Below are 19,982 nucleotides of genomic sequence, written 5' to 3'. Positions count from 1 at the left end.
GGGAGTGAGACCACTACCGGAAAAAAAAAATTTCCCCTGGAGAGGACACTTGCCAAGCAAGTGCTTCCTTTGCCCAGCGGCCGGTTCAATGTGTCAATCAGCCGGGTCCTGCTGGACTTGTCCAACCTGAAAAAAAGAACAGCAATAGCTATGGCAATAATGCCAGACCTGGGCTAGGGCCATCAGTATACTGGGCTCTGCCCCAGAACCATGACAAATTATCTCCATATTGCCCGGGGAGCAGAAACTGATTAAAGGCAGGGGAGTAAGAGAGAGGCAAAGGATCGGTCCTAAATCTCACCACAGCACACCTGATTTATGAGCTCTTTCGAATGGGCTACCTAACGTGTAGCATGAGAGGATCCAAAAGACTTTCAATCACAATTTGGAGGGTGGCAAGTGACTCATCAGAGCAGGAACAGGGGGCTAAGCCTAAAAACAAAGTGCAGGGAGGCAAGGTCCCTGAGAGGGCTTCCTAGGGTCTGGGGCAGGGAGTCGGGGAGGAGATAGCAGCTGTCAACAGGCAACACAGGAAAGTGAATAATCGGGTTCCACAGAGTGAGCAACATAAGGAGATGGAGTTGGGAGGCCAGGCTCAAGGAGCAGGAGAGAGCTGAGGACAAAGCCCAGCCACAGCTGGGACAGACATCAGGCGTCATCAGGTAATGAACATGCCAGGGACCAGCAATAAAAGCCCAGAGACACAGACTTCCTGAACCCCCCCTGCAAGGCCTAATCACTGACCCCCTTCTACAGAGATTACATGAGAATACAATAGGAAATGTCGAGCCCTCAGGAGCCCGAAGATCTGGGTTTAGACCCCAGTTTTCCACACACTAGCTCAGTAACTGAGCAAATCACTGAACTTCTCTGGATTTCCATTTCCTGAGCTGTAAAACTGAGAGCCATTATCTGCCCTTGGTTACTTCACCTGCGTAAGAGGAACACTGATATACCCTGCCCGATTCGCTCCCAGGGTTGTTGTAAAGATCAAAAAGAGGTCATAGGCCAAACTGTTTGGCGAACTAAAAAATGCTAAGAAAGATACGGTCCTTTCATTATTTGATGAGCATTATTATGTATGACATCAATGTGAACACATCTCCATCTAAAGATAAAACCGGTTGCAAACAAGATGCGTTATTAGCCCCCAAACTCGCTGTTCACAGATAACCTGGGCTAAATCATGTCTCCACCACCTATGAAACTTCTAGAATAGACAATCAAGTGGCCGATGAAAAGACGCCCCTGTTTTCCTCCTTATTGACTAATTTAGTGTTTCAGTTTATTTCCCATCTGAAAGAGGTAGTGAAAAAGGCCCAGGGTCACCCCCTCCCCCATCACCAGTATGAGGCTTCCCCAGTTTTCCTCCGTTGGCATCAGAGAATTCTCCTTTAAAGACCTCTGCCTTGGTCTGGACTGTCTTCTCCGCAGCGGCCGTCACAGCACCGTGTGGTGGATGACACAGGAAACTACCGCGAGCTCTGGTCTATCGGCCCTGCCAGCTCCCACCCTGTCCTAATGCCCACTTCCCGTGCGCATGTGTAATGGTAGCTGCTCCCGTTTCTACAGAGTCCCCAGGTCTCCTGTTCATACTTTCCCTTCTGAACTACCTGTTCCTCTGAACAGCACGTGTATTCTCCTCCATCAGAACAAAAGCAACGTGGAACAGTGGAAAGAATACGCAGAAAATCTAAGTCTTAGCTCTGCTACTGAGTAGCAGTTCGAAAGGACTTCAGCTTGAGCCCTGGATGGTGTGGTTCAGCGCTTAGAGTGTCAGCCCGTACACCAGAGGGTCTCAGGTTCGATTCCTGGTCAAGGACATGTACCTGGGTTGCAGGTTTAGTCCCTTGCCTCATTGGGGTGTGTGTGGGAGGCAACCAATCGATGTGTCTCTCTCACATCAATGTTTCTCTCTCTCTTAGTCCCTCTCTCCCTTCCTCCCTCCCTTCCATTCTCTGAAAAAAAAAATTTAATGGAAAAAATATCCTCAGGTGAGGACTTAAAAAAAATAATAAAGTACTTCAGCTCCCTAAGCATTTCCTCGTGCATAAAATGGAGATTACAATACTTTCTGTCCCAGATTAAGGTATACAATATATGTGAAAGTGTCTTGCATACCATGAAGGGCTTTGCAAATGTTAGCTCATGCCCATGTCTCTATTTATATCCACAGCCAGGTAATCGGTCAGCCTGAGTGACATCATAGCCACAAGTTCACCCTTCCTGTTGCACAGCACGACTGGGACCAGACCTAAACCCAACCCAATTTGTATCAGAGTTGCTTCTCCCTCATAACTGGACTCTCAAAATGCCACATATCTGGGGAAGGGTCTCTTATAGCAGAGCCGTCTCTTAATCTTCTAGTTCATCGAGCTGCTGCTGAACAAGCGTCATCCAGAAAAGGTACAGCAGTCAATTCCGACTCCCTGCGCCTTGCCCTGCTCCAGTCCCGCAGGTCTGGGGAACACTTGGCTCTTTCAGGCCAACATGGAGGGGCAAATTCTTGGCAGGCAGTAGGAACAAGGAAACAATTCTTTTCTTCCACAAGCTGAAGGTGATTCTGAAAAAAAAAAAAAATCACAGGCTCCACAGAAAGAGGTTGGTGGAGGGTAGAGACTGTTTTTGTGATGCACAGTGACATTGCGGACAGCCCTGATGATTTGGTTTCGGTACAGACTGTGATTACTGGCTCTGTGACCTTGGGCAAGGACGATGCACTCTTAGGTTTGTTTCCCCATCTGAAATATGAAAGAGTAAAATTAAATGTTCTCTTCAGGGCCCTTGGAACTCTGTGCATCCATTTCCAGCAAGATGTTGCATCTGCTTTTCACAAAGGAAAAAGCAAACAAAAAAATGCCAAGAACGCTCAGCTTTCCTTCCCCGTTCATTCTGCCAGTGCAGCTATACAATCCCTGGCTAAGCTGTTGCCAATCAGTACACTGGTACCCCTTGCTTTCCCATTTGGTACCACAGCAGAATAAGCATTCCCATAAGCCCTGAACATTGGGCAAGGAATCTACGAGACAAATCTCTCCACGTGAACCAAATATGGAGAGATATCAAGATTTCCCAGGTTAAGAGCAAGAGAATTTCAGCGTGATGATGATGGTAGTGGGGACATTCTCTTTACAATTTTCTTTTCCATTTTATTTTTGCTGTTCTAAACAAAAGCTGTGAGGGACAGCTATAAAACACCTCGACGGCGTGTTACCCAGCCTCCTCCCCCCACCTAATAAATTCAGGATGGATGAATTCAGGATTAGTCTCCAGCTGTCCACCACCACATACATAATACATATTTTTCCAATCACGGGAAGAGGCTTTTCCACGACAGTCTGGCTCTGAAAAGAGAGTTGGAAGCTGAAATGTGGCCCTCTTGCTTCTGGGAAGTGCTTAATGAAAACCTTTTGCAAAGAACTGCCTTGAAGTTCCTAATATGGTACTATAGTGCTGGGCCGACTGCTTGCCACTTGTGAGAAATTCCATACTGCCTTAGAATAAAAATAATATGGGGGGGCTTGTCACCCTTTAGTAATGCCGCACATTTCCCAATATACACTATGGCTACAGGGAGAGGCAGCTGCATTTGCTGTAAAAAAAATCAACAGATGAGCAGAGACGAGGGGAACTGCCCAACCAGCTGGTGTAGGCTCTTGGGGCAGGGGACAAAGACGACAGGTGTCACACCACCAAGATGCATTGCCATTCTTCTATGACAAAGGAAAGAAAATACAACCAGACCCTGATTAATTGGGGGCTAGATGGCTCAACACGGACGGCATCTGATCCCAGCCATGAGGGTACAGGTGAGGGAATAAAAGGAAACTTTCCGCTGACATGATTCTTAGCAGCCAACCCGGTCATGTCAAACAAAAGCACCCTCGGCCCCAATAAAGAACATCCAGGCAGTTTTTGTTCAGCCGCACCCAAGGATATCGTTTTTGCTGATGAGAGAGAGAGAGAGAAACATCGATGGGTTGCCTCCCATACACACCCCAACTGGAGAATTGAACCCACAACCTAGGTATGTGTCCTGACCGGGAATAGAATCTGCAACTTTTTGGTTCACAGGACTATGCCCAACCAACTGAGCAACTCTGCCAGGGCCAGACAGTTTTAATGTAAGGTACCCGATTTAGAGCACAATGTATTAAGAGCCTTAGAATGGAAAATCAAGAAATCTGATGTAAGCCAAGCACCTCTGTGTCTCCAAGCACAATCATTTAAAAAAATGGCTTTGATATAAAACTCACATACCATAAAATTCACTCATTAAAGTGTATAATAAAGTGGATTTTAGTATACTCACAGCGTTGTGCAACTATCATCACAATCTAATTGTATAAAATTTTCACGACCCCCGAAAGAAATCCCATACCCATTAGCAGTCACAACACATCCTGACCGTCTCCCCCAGCCCAACACAGGAACAAACATAATAGATCTAATTTGTTTAGTGTTTTTAGCAAAATAAGGTAGTAGACTTTTTTTAAGTGTTGGCATCTATTATAATAACAATATTGGTTTTCTCTTATTTTAATTTTTTATATTATTACATTGATTAATTTTGAAATGTCAAACTAACTGCATTCCTGGAATAAATTCCACTTAGATATGGTGTATAATCTGTTTTCTGTGTTGCTGGATTTGGTTTTCTAGCATTTTGTTGAGGATTTATGGATCTATACTCTTCAGGAAATTTGATCTAGAGTTTTCTTTTCTTGTGATGTCTTTGATTTTGGTGTCAGAATACTACTGGCCTCTGAGAATGTGTTAAGAAGTATTCTTTCCTCTTCTAATCTTTGGAAGAGTTTGCTAAGTATGTGTACTAATTTTTCTTTAAAACTTTTGAAGATTATTCACCAGTGAAGCCATCTAGGCCTGGGCTTTTCTTTGTAGACAGTATTTTGATTATTATTTCAATACCTTTACTTGTTACAGGTCTATACAGATTTTCCATTTATTGAGGAGTGAATTTGTGTAGTTTGTGTCTTCCTAGAAATTTGTCCATTTTATCTAAATTTACTGGTATAAAGTTAGTCATAGTATTCCCTTTTATTCTTTTATTTTTGTAATGTTGGTAGTAATAACCCCGCCATCATTCCTGCTTATAATAATTTGAGACTTCTCTCTTTTGTCTCTGTTAGTCTAGTTAATGATTTCTCAATGTTATCTTTTTAAAAACTCACTTTTTAAAAATATATATATATTCTCTGTGGTTTCCCTATCCTTTACCTCATTTAATTCCACTCGAATCTTTATCATTTATTTCCTTCTACTTGCTTTGAGATTAATTTAGTCTTCTTTTTCTAATTTCTTTTTATTTTTTAATATTTTTTCTTTATTGATTTTAGAAAGAGAGGGAGAGATAGAAACATCAATGAGAGAGAACATCAATTTGCCGCCTCCTGCATGCCCCCCACTGAGGATCAGGCCCACAACCTGGGCATGTGCCCTGACTGGGAATCGAACCAGAGGCCTCTTGGTGCATGGGTTGATGCTCAACCACTGAGCCACACGAGCCAGACCTTTTTCTAATTTCTTAATGTGGAAGGTTAGGTTATTGAATTGTGATGTTTCTTCTTTTCTAGTACAGGTGTTTCAAGCTATAAATGTTCCCCTAAGCACTGCTTTTGCTGCATCCCATAAGTTTTGGCATGCTGTGTTTTCATTTTCATTCATTGCAAAGTGTCTTCTAATTTCTCTTGTGATTTCTTCTTTGACTCACTGGTAACTTAGGAGCATATTTAATTTCCACATACATAGTGGAACAAGAGTAGGTTTACAGTTGTGAATACACAAAACACAGTTTATGCTTGTGTTATTATGTATTAACTACTGTATTATTTTCTTTATAAACAGCTGTCAACCTACTTTTGCCCCACTCTCTATTTGTGAACTGCCTTCTGTTGTGAACTATCATTCTGTTGTTGATTTGTAATTTTATTTCGCTGTGGCTACAGAACACACTTGGTGTGAATAAACACATTCAGACATGTTTTGAGTCCTAGCAGAGGGTCTATCCTGAATAGTGTCCCATGTGCAATTGAGAAGAATGGGTATTCTGCTACTGGTGTCAAGTGTTCTACAGATGTCCGTAAAAGATCGTGTTGCTTCATAGTGTTGTTCAAGTCTTCTATTTCTTTGTTGATCTCTAGCTAGTCTATCCATTATTGAAAGTGGAATATTAAAATCCCTAATTTTTATTAGATTATCCATTCCTCCCTCCAATTCTGTCCACTTTGCTTCATGTATTTTGGGGCTCTGTTGTTAGGTACATATTTATTATTTTAAACCTTCCTGCTATATTGACTATTTCACCATTATAAAATGTTTTTCTTTGTATACCATTGAAATTTTGTCTTGATGTCTATTTTGTCTGATATTAGTATAGCCATCCTAACTCTCTTTGCTTACTGTTTGCTGGATATATTTCTCCTTTTACTTTCAACCTATTTGTGTCTTTGAGTCAAAAATGTCTCTCAAAAACAGTATATATTTCCATCAGTTTATCCATTTTTATCAATTTATCTTTTTGCTAATATCTACATTTCTATGGCTGTGTGTATTCCACTCAGATTTTTTAAAAATCCTTACCCGAGGATATTTTTCCATTTATCTTCAGAGGTAGAGTGGAAGGGAGGGAGGAAGGGAGGGAGGGAAGGAGAGAGGGGAGGAGAGAGAAAGGGAAAAACATCAACGTGAGAGAGACACATTGATTGATTGCCTCCCAAACAAGCCCAGCCGGGGCCGGGGATGAACCGCAACCAATGTCCATGCCCTTGACTGGAAAGAAACCCAAGACTCATTGGTCTGCAGGCCCATGATCTAACTGCTGAGCCAAACTGGCCAGGGCTTCTATTCACATTTAATATAATTACTGATAAGGTAAGACTTATGTCTGCCATTTACTTTGTTTTCTATATGTCCTATATTTTTTCTATATTCCTCCATCACAATCTTCTTTGGTGTTAAATAGCTATTACCTAATGTACTATGTTAATACCCTCGGTTTTTTTTCTTTTACTATATATATTAGTTATTTTCTTAGTGACTGACCCCGAGATTACAATTACCATCTTAACTTAAAACAATCGAGGCACTTAGATTTCTGCCAGGGACTTGACTTTTTAAAAAAAAATCTAATTCAGCTTAATTGAACTTAATTTAGAAAACATACAGAAATGCTGCTCCAATATCATTGTTTCCCAACCCTTCATTTATGCTATATTGTTATATATTTTGCATCTTTATATATCATAAACTCATCAACAGTTTTATAAATACTGCATTATGCATTTGTCATTTAAATAAGAAAGAAAGGAGTAACTAAAAAATAAAAAAAAATATGAAGAAGAAGAAAAAGACAGCCCAGCCAGCATGCTCAGTAGATTAAGCATTGTCCCATGGACTGAAAGGTCCCGGTTTGATTCCAAGTCAGGGCACATGCCTGCGTTGCAGGCTTCATCCCCAGTGGGGAAAATGCAGGATGCGGCCAACCGATGTTTCTCTCTCATTGATGTTTCTATCTCTCCTTTCCTCTCTCACTAAAAAATAAATAAAAACATATTTTTTAAAAGACAGTTATACTGTCTTTTATGTCTATTTATGTAGTTACATTTACTGGTGTTCCTAATATTTTGTGCAGATTTTAGTTACCATCCATCACTCTTTCATTTCATTCTGAAGGACTCTCATTAGTATTTCTTGTAGGGCAGGTCTGCTAATGACAAATTCTGTTTTTGTTTTTTATTTCTCTAAGGGTGTATTAATTTCTCCTTTATTTTTGAATGATAGTTTTAATGAATATGGAATTCTTGGTTGACATTCATTTTCTTTCAAGCATCTTGAATGTATAAACCTACTGCCTTCTGGTCTCCATGATTAAGAATAAGAAGTCAGCTTTTGATCTTTTTAAGGATCCCAATTCACCTAATGAGTCATTTTCCTCTTACTTCTTTCAAGATTCTTTGTCTTTGGTTCTCATCAGTTGACTATAATGTACCTAGGTATAGCTCTTCTTAAGTTTATCCAATTTGGAGTGTGTTGAGTTTCTTGGATCTGGAGATTAGTGTTGCTCATCAAATGTAAGCATTTTTTGGCTATTATGCCTTCAAATATTCTTTCTGCTCCTTTCTGTATCCCCTGTTAGGACTCCCATTATACATACATTAATTCACTTGATGGTGTCTCACAGTTTCTGGGGCTCTGTTCATTTTTGTTCATTTTTTTCTTTCTTTTGCTCAGACTAGATCATTTCAATGGACTTATCTTGGAGTTCTATGGATCTTTTTTCTTTCAACTAATCTATTATAGAGCCTCTCTAGTAAATTTTTATGTCAGTTAGTTTACTTTCAACTACAGAATTTCTATCTCGTGATTTTTAGTAATTTTTATTTCCTTATATCATGTCTTTGGTGAGACACTGTTCTTATGCTTTCCTTTAAATCTTCGAACATGGTTTTCTTTATGTCAATGAATATATTTATATTACCAGATTTAAATTTTTGTCTAAATTCCAACATTTAGGCCCCATCAGGGATAGTTTACACTGACTGTTTTTTCCTCCTATGTAAGGGCCATATTTTTCTGTTTCTTTGCATGTCTAATCATTTTTTGTTGAAAATTGGACGTTTTAGACAATATAACATGGTATTCCTGGAAATAAGATTCTGACCCCCAGTTTTATTGCTGTTGTTGTTTCTGTTGTTGTTGTTGCTGCTGCTGCTGTTTCTTTGTATATTCCCTATAGCGTATGGCCACTGAAGTCTCTGCTTAGTTAGCTTAGTGGCCAGCTAGTGAGTGTTCAGAGATCTCATTAAATGTCTTGAACCATTAAGTCTCTCTCCTTTTACTGAGGGGCTCTGTGTGTATGTCAGGACATTCTTTCAACACTCATCCAGGCAGTTTACAACTCTGCCTCAAGTTCAGCCAGAGGAGAGAAACTGGGTTCCTCTCAGGCCTTTACTAGGCACATGCATAACCCTGAGTATACACACAGCCTTCTAGATCCCCAGGAATATATCAGAACTTTTCAAAGCCTCCTATGGATATCTCATTCCCCATTTCTTCCTTTTATGTCTTTGGTCAGGCTCCTGCTTCTTCTAACTGGTATTACAGCTCCAGGAAACTGCAATGTTAAACACCCTGGGGACAGAATTTTCCCCACTGAGCTAGCTCCAAGTCAGGTGACATGATGAGAAACCCTGTGAATGGGGCTTTTCTAGGTAACTTTGAAACAGGTTAAATAATGACAACACTGTGGGTATATAAATTCTGTGGATATGTGAATAAATGTGAGTTTTTGCGGATGTAAAAACTGAGTCTTCCCCCTCAGGTGCTGAAAGCCTGCTGGTTTCCACAGCTACTGTGGTTATGAAGCTGCTGGTTTTCAAGGCTGCCAAAAAGGTCTGGAGACTGGAATGGGAGGCAGGGCAAGTTAAAATGCCACAACCCCTGCTGCTTCAGAGGTTAAACGTGTTTTCATCAATAAATACTCTTCAGATTGTTGCCAGCCTTTTGGCTAATTTCCAGAGTTCTGAAAAAGTTTATTGTGACCATTTTGTTGTTGTTGTTGTAGTTGTGAATCCTCACCCAAGAATATTTTTTCTATTGATTTTTTTATAGACAATGGAAGGGAGGGAGGGAGAGAGAGAGAGGGAGAAAGAGAGAAACATCAATGCAAACTACAAGTCAGTTGGTTGCCTCCCGCACATGCCCCAACTGGGGCCAGAGATTGAACTACAAGCCAGGTACATACCCTTGACCGGGAATCAAACCCAAGACCCTTTGGTGCAAGGGATGATGCTCTAACCACTGAACAACACCAGCCAGGGCGATTGTGACAATTTTTGCCAGTTTTTTTTTTCTTCTTTTTTGCTTTTACAGAGAAGTTGATTTTCTGAGGTCTTTAATCTACCATTCCCTCCAAGTACAATCTTAAAGAAATCTTGTCACAGTGTGGCTGGAAATATGCCTACAATAGAACACAATCCTGAAAAAGCAGAAGTTGAAAGAAGCACTGGGATAGTCTTTTTAAGATTAAACAAACAGTTGCCACTTGTTGCCTCTAAAATGGAGAACTGGAGAACTAGACATGGGAAGAGAGAGAAAAGATTTACCCTTCTGCACCTTTTGAATGTTGTACCATGTTCATGTGTACCCATCCAAAATAAAATTTTTAATATACTTATAAAAGAAGAAGGTGCCTGGCCGGTGTGGTGCCGTGGTTGAGCATCGACCCATGCACCAAGAGGTCGCCGGTTCAATTCCTGGTCAAGGCACATGCCCAGGTTGTGGGCCAGATCCCCAGTGGGGGACGGGAAGGAGGCGGCCAATCGATGTTTCTATCTCTCTCCCTTTCCCTTCCTCTCTCTCTAAAATCAATAAAGAAAAAAAATTTTAAAAAAGAAGGAAGCAGTAGGTACTTTAGGTGTTCCTTAATGATCTCATGACACATACTACATCCTGTTTGCTTCTGAGAAACTCTGCATTCACTTGAAAAGTATTGCTCATGCCTTGGCCAGTTTGGCTCAGCGGTTAGAGCGTCAGCCCGCAGACCAAAGGGTCATGGGTTCAATTCCCGATCAAGGGGATGTACCTGGGTTGCAGATTTGATTCTCAGCCCCAGTCAGGATGTGTGCAGGAAGCAACCAATCAATATGTCTCTCTCACATTGATGTCTTTCTCTCTCCTCCTCCTCCTCCCTCCCATCCACTCTATCTAAAAATTAATGGAAAAATATCCTCAGGTGAGGAATAACAAACAAACAAAAAAGAAAAGTATTGCTCATTACCAGGGCCATTAACCACCAAGATAGTAAAACTGGGAGCTTTGACTTAGCAACTCTTTCTTCTCAGTTTATTCTTTTTCCCTGTGGACAGTTACATCCCCGAGGTCTAGCTCCTTTTTATCCTCACAAAGCCCCACTCTAGAATATGTGATAGTATATCATACACTCACCTTCTTCTTTATAGTTCTTCTCACAATTATAATTAAATTACTTAAATGGATAATCAAATGTTTACTGTCTACTCCAAGAAGTCAGAGCCCATAACAATCTTATTCACCATTATATCCCCAATTTCCAGGACAGTGCCTGACACATAAGTAGGTGCTTAGTAAATCCTTATTGAATTATATTGAATTGCCTTTATAGTATGTAAGGTTTTAGCACTTGATGCGAGCCAGACAAAGCATCTTGAAGGCCATCCACCCCCCACACACAAAAATCAGCTCAATATTTCCAGAGTGCTCCCCTGGAAAAACATGTACCTTTCCAGATCTTCATGGGCTTTTAGGAAATTTCTGTAGACACTGATTAGAAAAACAGATGTCAGATTAAACCAAAGATTTTGGCTATCCTTTTTAAATGAGGCTATAAAAACGAAGCTGCAAAGTAATTTTCCTTCATCACTCTTAACTCTGATTGAAACACTTTTCTTAACAAGCAGATCAAGCCACAATCTTCCCTATCCCACCTCAACACCATCTCCCATCACTTCAAGAAAAGCAGTTTCTTATAAATGGTCACGCTGAAAGGCTGGCTTGGTTCACTTTTCCACCCTAGTTCTCACAGGACACCCAGTCCAGCTACTTTGGAATCTGGTCTGCTGAGGACCTTCAATGAACATGTCAATGTGGTCTCCACGGAATTCCATTTGGCATTGCTTCATATCTACTAACAGCAGTATGATAAGACACACTCATTATGTTGATCTGTGTAACCCTGGAGGATCTGAAATAACTCCATGAGCTCTGAGGCACTCATCAAATATCACTGGATAAATGACAGGATGTCTGCTGACTAAGAATGTATATTACATAACCAACTCCTCCCTGCACACCATGGCACTACACCCACCCCAAAGGGATTAAAAGCTTTGGTCTCCCTCACCATAGAGCTATTCAGACCAGAATTGAAGGGCATCAGGTTAACACCTGTCAAGGTGCATTCGAGAAGATAATCAGGTAGGCTATCACAATTCAAGTCATCTGCTCCGGTTGGACATATCAGTTAGATTTGCCCTTTCCCACTCTCCCAGATTAAAGATAAATTGGCTCTAAAGTTTATGATAGAATCCATTTAGGTTGCTCTAACTATCTGAGCAAGACAGTTGACAGCCCAGAAAACAGAATAAGAACGCCAGGACGAACACTGAAGGTCACTGAGCACACCTCTAATTTTACAAATGGGAAACTCAGGCTGATGAAACAGGCTCGCTCAGTGTTACATAGCTGGCTAGTGGCAGGGTTGGATCTAATACCCAGGTTCTCTGTGTGCCAAGCTAAAGATGGCTCCACTAATTATATTCAGTATCAAATTTGCCTCAAAGATGGAATCAATCCATCCTTCCAGGAAAGCAATCATTTACCAGCTAGGTGCCCCAGGTCTCAAAGCAAGAGCTAAACAGGCAACCCAAAAGGTCACCTAAACATCTAAAACTCTTGAATTTAAAAGTATAATGTAACCAAACTGGTGTAGCTCAGTGGTTGAGAGTCGACCCATGCACCAAGTGGTGGCCGGTTCAATTCCCAGTCAGGGCACATGCCCGAGTTGTGGGCCCGATCCCCAGTGGGGGACATGCTGGGGGTGGCCAATTGATATTCTCTCTCATCAATGTCTCTATCTCTCTCTCTCTCCTTCTTCTCATTCTAAAATCAATAAAGAAAAATTATTAAAAATAAATACAAGCATAATGTAAGAAAGTGACTTTTTTTAAATTTAAGAGTAAGTTATAAAAATTATACCAATTATATTATTTCAACTTGACCAACTTTATGTACAGTTTTCATACAGAATCTATCTTTTATATTCTTTTAAGACATAAGTTTTCATTATTACAAGACAGCCCATGTATGTATGGTTATGCATGTATATGTGTGGGTTTAGTGAAGTAATTCTCTTTTCTGATATTTCTTTTATATATGCAAACATACATGCACATAAGGTATGTTATGCTTGATTTTTACAGATACTTAATTTTTTAAAATTAAAAAAAAATTGTTTAATTAAATACTGTCATGAATACTAAAATAACATGAAAATTTGTGTAGGCATAAAGTTAGAAGCTACAATTGGTTAGTTATTCATTTCCCAAATGATTAAAATACAATATGAAATGCAATATAAAGAAAGTCATGGAACCCTGGCTGGGTGGCTCAGTTGATTGGAGAGTCATTCAGTACACCAAAAGGTTGTGGGTTTGATTCCTGATCAGGGCACATGTCTAGGTTGTGGGTTCAATCCCCAGTCGTGGAGTGTATGGAGGCAACCAATCGATGTTTCTCTCTCACATCAATGTTTCTCTCTCTCCCTTCCTCCCTCTCTAAAAATCAGTAGAAACATATCCTCAGGTGAGGATTAAAAAAAAAAAGGTCATGGAATGTTAGAGCTGAAAGTGAGCTTGCAGATCCCCTAACTACTCCCACCTTTATAAAACTGCCGACCTAGGGCCCCAGTGAAATAACTTACCAAGGTCACAGATTCCATTAGAAGCAGAACTAGCACCATACCCAGGTATCTAGACATCATTTCTAGGATTTTTCCCCATTATACCATCCTTCCACCTGTATCACTTGCAAGCGGAGCCCAGTGGTACTTCTGCAGAGAAATCTCTATCTGTTCATAGTCATCTTCCACTTTCCCAGCCAATTAGAGTCCAAGACTCACAGACAATGGAGCTAGGGCATCTAGCTCAGGAGTTGCAACCTAACTGAATTTAGGCTGTGACTGTATTTTATTTAACTAGCATATTTTTTATACAAGGTAAGTAAAGACCTTTTGAATAGGATGAGGCCGTTGTATTTTACCCCGATCACTCCAACCCTATTAACCCACTTCCAAAAGCTTCATATTTTTGTGTTTTCTCCTTGGCCTCTCACAGTATTTGAGCCTGTGACCCTCCCTGAATCCAGAGCAGGCACACCAAAGTCAAACTAGTTCATGGGAAATGTGAAATATTCTCTCAATAGCTATATTCACTGCCTTACCCATAAAAATCAATTCTGGTTGTTTTAGGTTCACTAATTATATCAGAAGTCTACAAACGACAACCAGGGAGAAAAACCCAGCCCACCACCTATTCTTGTATGTCCCCTACCTGAGCTGACTATGGTTTTCACATTTTTGAACAGTTGAAAAATTTGAAGGAAGAATAATATTTTGTGACATGTAAAAGTTAGGTGAAATTCACGCTTCAATGTCAATAAAGTTTTATTTGAACATAGCCACTCTCATTTTATATATGTACTATCTATAGCTGCTTTCTAATAACAACGGCAATTAAGTAATTGCCACAGTGACTTCATGGCCCTCAAAGCCTAAAAATGACTCCTTTACAGAAAAGGTTTGTACGCCCATGAGCTACAACAAAGAAAATTTAAAGCCGCCAATTAACTGCTGAAAAGTCCCAAATATTTGTGTGGAACTGTTAACACCTAACCCATCACTCACAGATGAATCTTCATAAAACACGGCTCAAGTGACGCCTCTCTACCACCAAAAACTTGGTTTATATGTTTTAGTTGATTTTTTTTTTTTTTTAGAGAGAGAGTAAGGGAGAGGGAAAGATAGAAATATCGATCAGCTACCTCCTGCACCCCCCCCCACTGGGGATTGAGCCCGCAACCTGGGCATGTGCCCTGATAAAAAATTGAACCTGGACCTCTCAGTCCCTGGGATGGCATTCAATCCACTAAGCCACACAGGCTGGGGACCAAAAACGTTTTTGGTACTCCCTGCCTATGAAGGAAAGTTAACTGCAGCATTATTCACAGTGGCCAAGACATGCAAACAACTGAAGTGTCCTTCAATAGAAAATTGGATAAAGAAGATGTGGTACATATCACAATGGAATACTATTCAGTCATAAGAAAAATGAAATACTGCCATTTGCAACAACATGGATGGACCTTGAGAATATCATGCTAAGCGAAATAAACCAGACAGAAAAAATTAAGAACCATATGATTTCACTCATGTGTGGGATATAAAACTAAAAGTAACAAATGAACAAACAAGAAAAACAAACAAATAAAAATCATAGACACACAACAGTATAGTAGTTCCCAGAAGGAAGGATAGTGGGGGGGTGGTAAAGAGTAAAAGGGGTCAAATATATGATGACAGAAGGAGATTTGACTTGGGGTGGTGAACACACAATGCAGCATACAGATGATGTGTCATACAATTGTACACTTGAAACCTATATAATCTTACTAACCAGTGCTACCCCAATAAGTTTAATTTTTAAAAGTCTGAAGTATACAATAGTTCTTGCATGGTCAAGACCTCAACCTCATCTCCCAAACTTCCCTTCCCGCACCTCATTCCCGATGAATTATCTGCTGTCCCTTTACCTTCTCTGTGTCATTACTACTGCAATGAAATCCTGTCCTGAATACAGCGCAGTGCAGTAAAATGAGCAGGGCCTTAAGAGTCAGGTCTGGGTTCTAATTCAGACTCTTGCCCTTATTAGTTGAGAAAGTTACTCAAGGCATGTCAATGTCAGTTTTCTCATCTTTAAAATGAGAATAACAATCCTTACTTCTTAAGGCTTTTGCAAGATTTGAATGCCTGGCACATGGGAATAGTTAAGCAAGTGGTAAGTGTTATTAGTTCTGCCCAATTCCAATGCTCCTTCCTCCTTTGCTTTGCCTTGTCCTCCCATTGGGAAATGAGCTCTCCCTCTGATGTCACACACCATGGAATCCACTTGTCCCACTCTTATGGCTCTGATCCATATTTACTACCTACCTTATATAATACTGATCTCTACTTATATCTTACCTGGGAACTCCTTGAGGGCAGGATCCGTCTTTGACTCACTCTGTCACATCTGTGACAGCCCTGAGAACAATGACTTGAATCTAGTATGTGCACAAATATTTACTGAATGAATGGTATGTGTTCATTGAACTATATATAACACTTATTAGGTGTATCATGTTCCACTGGGATGCAAGCAGGAGCCACACCACACTTGTTCTTAATAATACCTAGCCTGAGTGCTTAGAAAACATTCAAACCACATCAGGGACCAAAAGTGGCAACAATAAAACATAGAACAAACAGGCAAACAGGCAATATTATTCACTTTCAGAGTGGCAGTGTTTTTATTTCCATAACTTTAAGTTATAATCTTCATCTTGTACTCCAACAATTATAAATGGGTCAAATTTAAAGGGGGGAATCAACCACTTTCCCAAGAGAAACATGTTGAATATCATTAATAACATCAGTTACCTCTAAGCACAGAGCTAAGTAAATAAATATTCAGGCATGACCTGCATTTAATAAAGTATCACACACACTTTTGACTAAAACCTCATCTAGAGCTCCATACCAAATCAGACAGGAGCATGATAAATGTTAAGAATCAGGTCCCACCTAGGCTAACAACTGTCACAAAACTGCAGCAGGGGTTCGCAGCATGCCTCATTAGTTCCTAGAAACACTAGCCAAAGTGAATCCACACACACGAATACAAAATGAACTGCTGAGACATGCCAATGTAAGATGTGACATTTTCCAAGATGATAACAAAAAATATGTTCCCAACTTCGTCTGCTGATGCATTTCCCTTCAGAAACTTCCTGACAAATAGACATTCACCAGCAGATACATTATTAAACTGAAGGTGTATTATGAACAACTTACACTGTTCAGCTGTTTCCATTTATAAAGCACTTTCATAATCCATCCACTTCTTTGAGCCTTCCAACAACCCCGTGAGGCAGGTATAATTACCCCCACTTTACAGACGAAGTATGTGATTTGGGCCATCTTATCCCAAGACAGTGAAGCCAAGAAGGTAACCCAAGGCTTAGCAATCCATTCCCACTGTTCTCTTCTCCTTTTTCCTCCACACAAAGCAAAAGTCTGCATTTGGTTTCCTCCCACCCCACTTACTCTCAAACTGCAGCCCAGCATGAGGAAGCAGAGTGGGAGTATAAACATTACTGTGGTCAACACACCAAAATACATCCCGCCTTTGCCTCTTGCTAATCACGTTTCTAGAACCATGCAACTTCAAGGAAAGAAATAGACTGGGTTAGCTGCTGGGTTTTATTTCCTACCTGTCTCCTTTGGGGCTTTCTATATATACTCAGAAACAGAAAAGCACCATAAATATCAAGAAGGCCCCCGGGCCAAAAGAGTTCTTGGACAAGCCGCGTGTTCGGAGGTCTCGGCCTGCATACTTATCGACTCTTACCGGGTTCAGGCTCAGTGCCCCTACCTCACTACACCTTAGCCCTTTCTCAAATGTTTCATCAAACTGTTTATTTTTTCTTATGAATCTTAACCACTCTGCTGTGCCTTAGCTGGTCATTTCTTTTGTGAACTCAAACACTTTCAACTTACCGTGGACTCTACAAAGCCACTTCCTTCCTGGGGCTTGCAAGGAGCTTCATTTGACTGTGGACACTGCACCAAGCAGTTGACTGTAATAAGTAAATAAAAAGAAAACCCGAATATTCCCCCCTTTTCCTTTTGGTGAACCCTCACCTTTCTGATGACTTTTGGGGCACAACCCGTATATCTTTAACCTCTCAATGAACTCCTCAGTGGGGGAAACAAAGCCTAGCCTATAGGTCTCTAAGGATCAACATCAAATACCCCATCCTAAAGGTGCTGCCACAACACGACAAACCATTCAATGAGCAGATTCAATCAAATGACGGCAGGCACTTGGACAATGTATATACTCTGACGGAAGCAGGCAGACAGCACCTGCGGGAAGCAGAGGCTCTAAGGGGCAAATCGGAAGAGTACATAACAAATACCAGCTGGTAGTAGTTACCACCGCGCTGCCGCTCCCAGCCTCTCCCCTCCTCGCTCTTGGTTGGCTGCCTCTGCCCTAAGAAGGTCCCCACGCTGGACCCACACACAGTATGTTTGTGATAAATCCACTCAGAACAAAGTTATAAGAATACAGCACATTTTTGCCAGTGAGTCTGATTTTATTTTTCACAATCAACTTTCAGCCAAGAAAAGAAAAACGAATAATAATTATTACTCCACCCAATCACTATTATCCATTCTTCTGGGTATATACTTTGGCACAAAGGGTTGATTTGCCTGCACTCTTATTGGGGATGTTTATTATTTTTTCTCTTACTCCAAGACTTCTACCAACTAGCAGAAAGAAACACTCCACACAGTGGGAAGAGGGCAGAGTCCCACAGCTGTGAGCTGTGACCACTGGGAAAGCCAAGCTAGGTGAGGCTCCTTGAGTCCCATGACTCCCAACCCTAGCCCTGTAATTTGCTCCCTGGGCGCTAGGCTCCTTGTGCCAGGGACTAGGCAGGTCTTTGTTTGTACCACACTCAAGCAGAATTCAGTGACATGTGAGACCATGCAGTAGTTCTGAGCTTAGACTGACCTTAACCAAAACCATAGCTCAGTAACTTAAAGCAAGAAAGAAAAAATCACTGGGGCAAAGGTGCTTTCCTTAGAAAATAACTTGCCATGGAGAATGTTTTACTGCCCCAACCCTTATCTGCAACAACTAGAGTCCAGGGCAAAACCGCTACTTAAGCTGCTGACCTTAATTCCCAGTTCTTTAGGAGGTTCTGGGACAGTTACTTGGTCAGCTTGCATGTCCCCTTGCGGCAAGCATGGGTGTTAAACATGTCTGACAGTACAGGCAGATTGTCCCTTTGGAACAGCAAGGTACCATGACCGTTGCAGGACAGGAGGGTCCCTGGCACAGCTATAGAGTCTGTCCTACAAGGTCAACGCCACTAAAGGCAAAGGCCCACGGTTCTAAGTCCTCCAGTTCCCCTGCGGTGATAAAAGGCTTAAAGGCAGAGCCACCAGATCAAGGAAACACCTCCTGGAAGCCTTCCACTTACTTCTCATTGCGCTGATAAGCGCGTTGCCGTCTTTGATCACGTCTTTGATGAATTTATTGGTCCTCTCCAGCTCCTGCTCATAACACTTGAGCCTCTCGCGGAAATTGGGGCTGTCCAGGTAGCAGTCGCTGAACTCCAGAGGGGGATGCCCCATGGTTCTGATAGCGGGGACAGGGAAGAGGAAAGAAAGATACAAAGACCAAGGGCATTAGTGGCACAGTACCGGGAGTGGATGGGAGGGTTTGCTCGCAGTCTCCTTCCCTTTGGACGGCAGGTACCTGTTCTGATGAGAAGGGCTGGGGAGAGCTGGCTGGTCCGCACCGGAAACGCGCGACCCCGGGATGGCTTCAGGGGACTGGGAGAGCTAAGGCAGTCGGCTCCCGGCAGGGTGCTGCCTAGCAGTCAGCATAACCCCTGGGCATCGCCTCCCCAGACGAGCAGCAGAAACCGCAGCCCGGCTCGCCTTCGGAGACCAGCCGGGTCCTTCTAAGCGATCGCAAACGTGACACTTCAGCCCGCCCAGGGTGTAGGCGGGGGCAGGCGCTGGGGATGGGAGCCGCCTCTCCTCTTGGCTCGGCTCGCCGCTCCTCGCTTCCGAGCTTGCAGATTTCCTCCGCCGAGCTCCGCGGGCAACCCCGGCTGCTCGCTCCCCTCCCCCCCTTAAAGCCGGCGCCCCCGCCCCCGGCGGGCGAGGCCCCGCAGCCCAGCCCGAGCGCCCGCGCCCCTCCTTCCACCGCCTTCTTTGCCCTCGAGGCTCCCGGTACCGGAGTTCCCCGGCTCCCGGGAGCTTGTCGCGGTCCCAGGGAGCCGGCCTGCGGCCCGCTTAGGCGCCGGAGGGGTTAAGCCGAGGCGGCAATGAAACGGAGCCTTCCTCCACCGACATCGGAGCGGGAAGAGGAGGGCGAGCGCGCGACACAATAGCTGCGGTGGCCCGGCGCTTCCCTACGGAAACTGGGGAGCAGTCAGCGCCCTAGGACTCCAGCTGGAAAGCGTGGCGGCCTGGGAGATGTAGTCTTTCCGCTTCACGCCCCATGACTCCTCCCTGCCATCTCCCGATCGCCCCGCCAGGGCGGCCGCCCTCCCAGCAAGGCATTCCCAGGGCGCCCCAGGCCCGCCGCCCG

General features: G+C 42.4%; 1 protein-coding gene across 1 annotated transcript in view; it reads right to left on the bottom strand.

Annotated features, from left to right (window-relative positions):
- The window catches only part of OPHN1 (oligophrenin 1), a 293,249-nt gene extending 273,775 nt beyond the window's left edge, over positions 1 to 19,474 (bottom strand). The window contains exons 1-2 of the mRNA XM_036271467.1: positions 19,140 to 19,474; positions 18,862 to 19,019 (exon numbers count right to left, since the gene is read on the bottom strand). Coding sequence (XP_036127360.1) covers positions 18,862 to 19,015 — 154 coding nt within the window. The 5' untranslated portion in view covers positions 19,016 to 19,019; positions 19,140 to 19,474. The remainder of the gene's footprint in view (positions 1 to 18,861; positions 19,020 to 19,139) is intronic.
- Between the last annotated feature and the right edge of the window lie 508 nt (positions 19,475 to 19,982).

Source organism: Molossus molossus, unplaced genomic scaffold (assembly GCF_014108415.1).
Source record: "Molossus molossus isolate mMolMol1 unplaced genomic scaffold, mMolMol1.p scaffold_m16_p_2, whole genome shotgun sequence".
Classification (NCBI taxonomy): domain Eukaryota; kingdom Metazoa; phylum Chordata; class Mammalia; order Chiroptera; family Molossidae; genus Molossus; species Molossus molossus.
The sequence above is the reverse complement of the archived record's forward strand: the minus strand, read 5'-3'. Positions and strand labels throughout refer to the sequence as shown.